At 34.0% G+C, this 2,027-nt stretch overlaps 1 protein-coding gene across 1 annotated transcript in view; it reads left to right on the top strand.

Annotated features, from left to right (window-relative positions):
• Positions 1-929: 929 nt before the first annotated feature.
• LOC111373493 (syntaxin-132-like) overlaps positions 930-2,027 on the top strand; it is a 28,895-nt gene continuing 27,797 nt past the window's right edge. The window contains exons 1-4 of the mRNA XM_022996024.1: positions 930-1,065; positions 1,145-1,227; positions 1,397-1,483; positions 1,694-1,703. Coding sequence (XP_022851792.1) covers positions 930-1,065; positions 1,145-1,227; positions 1,397-1,483; positions 1,694-1,703 — 316 coding nt within the window. The remainder of the gene's footprint in view (positions 1,066-1,144; positions 1,228-1,396; positions 1,484-1,693; positions 1,704-2,027) is intronic.

Raw genomic sequence — 2,027 nt, 5'->3', positions numbered from 1 at the left:
AAATTATTTCATTCTTCGTGCAGACTTATTATTTGGTATTATATCTAGCACTGAATTTAATGTTCCCGTAATCAAGTAATAGATTTATTTGTGCTCCGAGTGTGCATGCATGTAGACCTTAGCATCGTGTAAAAATTGGATTTTGTTTAATCTTTTGAAAGATGTATAGAGATTTTTCATATGATTCTTGAGATACGTATCTATGACATCGAGCATGGAAATTCTCGAATAAAATAAAGTTTTGCATATTCAACTGAATGAGTGAACCTTTGGTAATTAAAATAACAAGAAGAACGAAGGCAGGCCCATGTCCCCTTCCATGCTCCATTTGTCTTCTCTTATTTTCAGTGCTACTTATAATTTAATTAATAATTGTGAGCTACTTTTTAAAGCTTCGAAACAGCACACCATAAAAGGGTTTAGAATAAGACGACAACATGACTCCAAAATCCACCAGCTTTTTCATTATTTTACACTGTATGTTACCTGTCCATCATGTGTGCTTGTCTCCACGGAAAATTACTTATTTTCCATATAATTATAAGTAATAATTTGCTCTTTTCTCCACTATATAATGCCTTGTGATGTGCAGTAGTGATTGAATACTTGAGTGCCTTGCAGATTTGTTTGTAGCTAGCTAGGTTTTCATTGCTCAATCACGAGAGAGAGAGAGAGATTGTGGGTGTGGGTGTGATGATCAATGAAGAAGGAAAAGAGGCGTTTGGAATGAAGACTGTTCCAAGATTTATTCATTGATTCCATGCATGGAGTGATGATGATATATATCTCGGACCAGGCTTCATTCCTCACGCCCTACTTTCCACAGACACACAAAACAACTTATAGACTATAATCTGCTTATAATCAGATTAATTTAGTAAGAAATTACAGGTAAATACATCTCTTATCTTCAAGTTTTTCATTTTCTGATGACGAAAGATGAATTTTCTGCAGATTATCTCGTGGCTCGTGCTTCGTCCCCCAATTCCTTTGTGTATTTCCTTGTGCATGTTTGGTACACAAATAATCTTGTGCGCCCTGGCCTTCTTTTAATTTGTTTGCTCGGTTAGTTTGTACGAAAATTTTTAGGATGTCTAGTGTTGTAAATTTGATATTATCATTAACGTTTGATTTTCTTTTGAAGTAATATTTGACACAATTATGTGCCTTTTTTGCTATGATCTGGTACTCTTAGTCTTTGTTGGTCTCCGTTGGCTGCTATATGGGGTGGGTCGACTTGACTATTTGACATCATTGACCTAGTTTCCAATGTTTAACCTTTGTGGTTAGTTCTGTGTACACCTAGGTACTCAACCTTTTGGGTTAGGTACGTGGTCCGATCCGATCCGATCCGATCCGATCGGATTGACTAGGCATCCATTCTATATTTGCTTAGGCTTCTTCGGTTGGCCTAGTCATTGTAGGCAATAGTCAGATTTTTGGTCGCTCGAGTTCCAGTTGTGGGCCAGGTGGTGAACCCTATGTAAAATTTTGAAATTTTCTTTAAATTTATGTAAAAATTATTAACTAAGATGTATATTTTGCCCTATCAACATTTTTTTTTGTCTCTCCATTTTCACGATTTTGACTTTGACGTCATTGTCGAGTTCCATATGTTACATTTGGATAATTAGTAGATTTCTATTTACTAAGTGATGTTAGTTGCATCATAATTATAATGTTTTGATTTTAGGCATTAAATGGTATATATTTCATACAAAATGGCACAGAAATTAATAAATGAACTCCAATGCCACGAAAACGAGAAAAAGGGAAGAAGAGAAGAGAAAGACGAGAGAAATAGAAGAATGTAGATTGACTAGAGAGAGCCGATAAGAACGGAGATAAGAGAGAAGCAATTTAGAGAAAGGAAATACCAATTTATTCAATAATTAAGTTTAAATATTATAATGCATAAACACTTTCAATAGGATTTCAACTTTGAAGTAAACTAATTTAAATAAGAAAGCAACTAAAAATAAATAAATACTAGAATCCTATAAAATAAAACCCTAAATTTTTTTTCT

Source organism: Olea europaea, unplaced genomic scaffold, assembly GCF_002742605.1.
Source record: "Olea europaea var. sylvestris unplaced genomic scaffold, O_europaea_v1 scaffold1137, whole genome shotgun sequence".
NCBI lineage: Eukaryota > Viridiplantae > Streptophyta > Magnoliopsida > Lamiales > Oleaceae > Olea > Olea europaea.
This window is presented reverse-complemented; position numbering and strand designations above follow the sequence as displayed.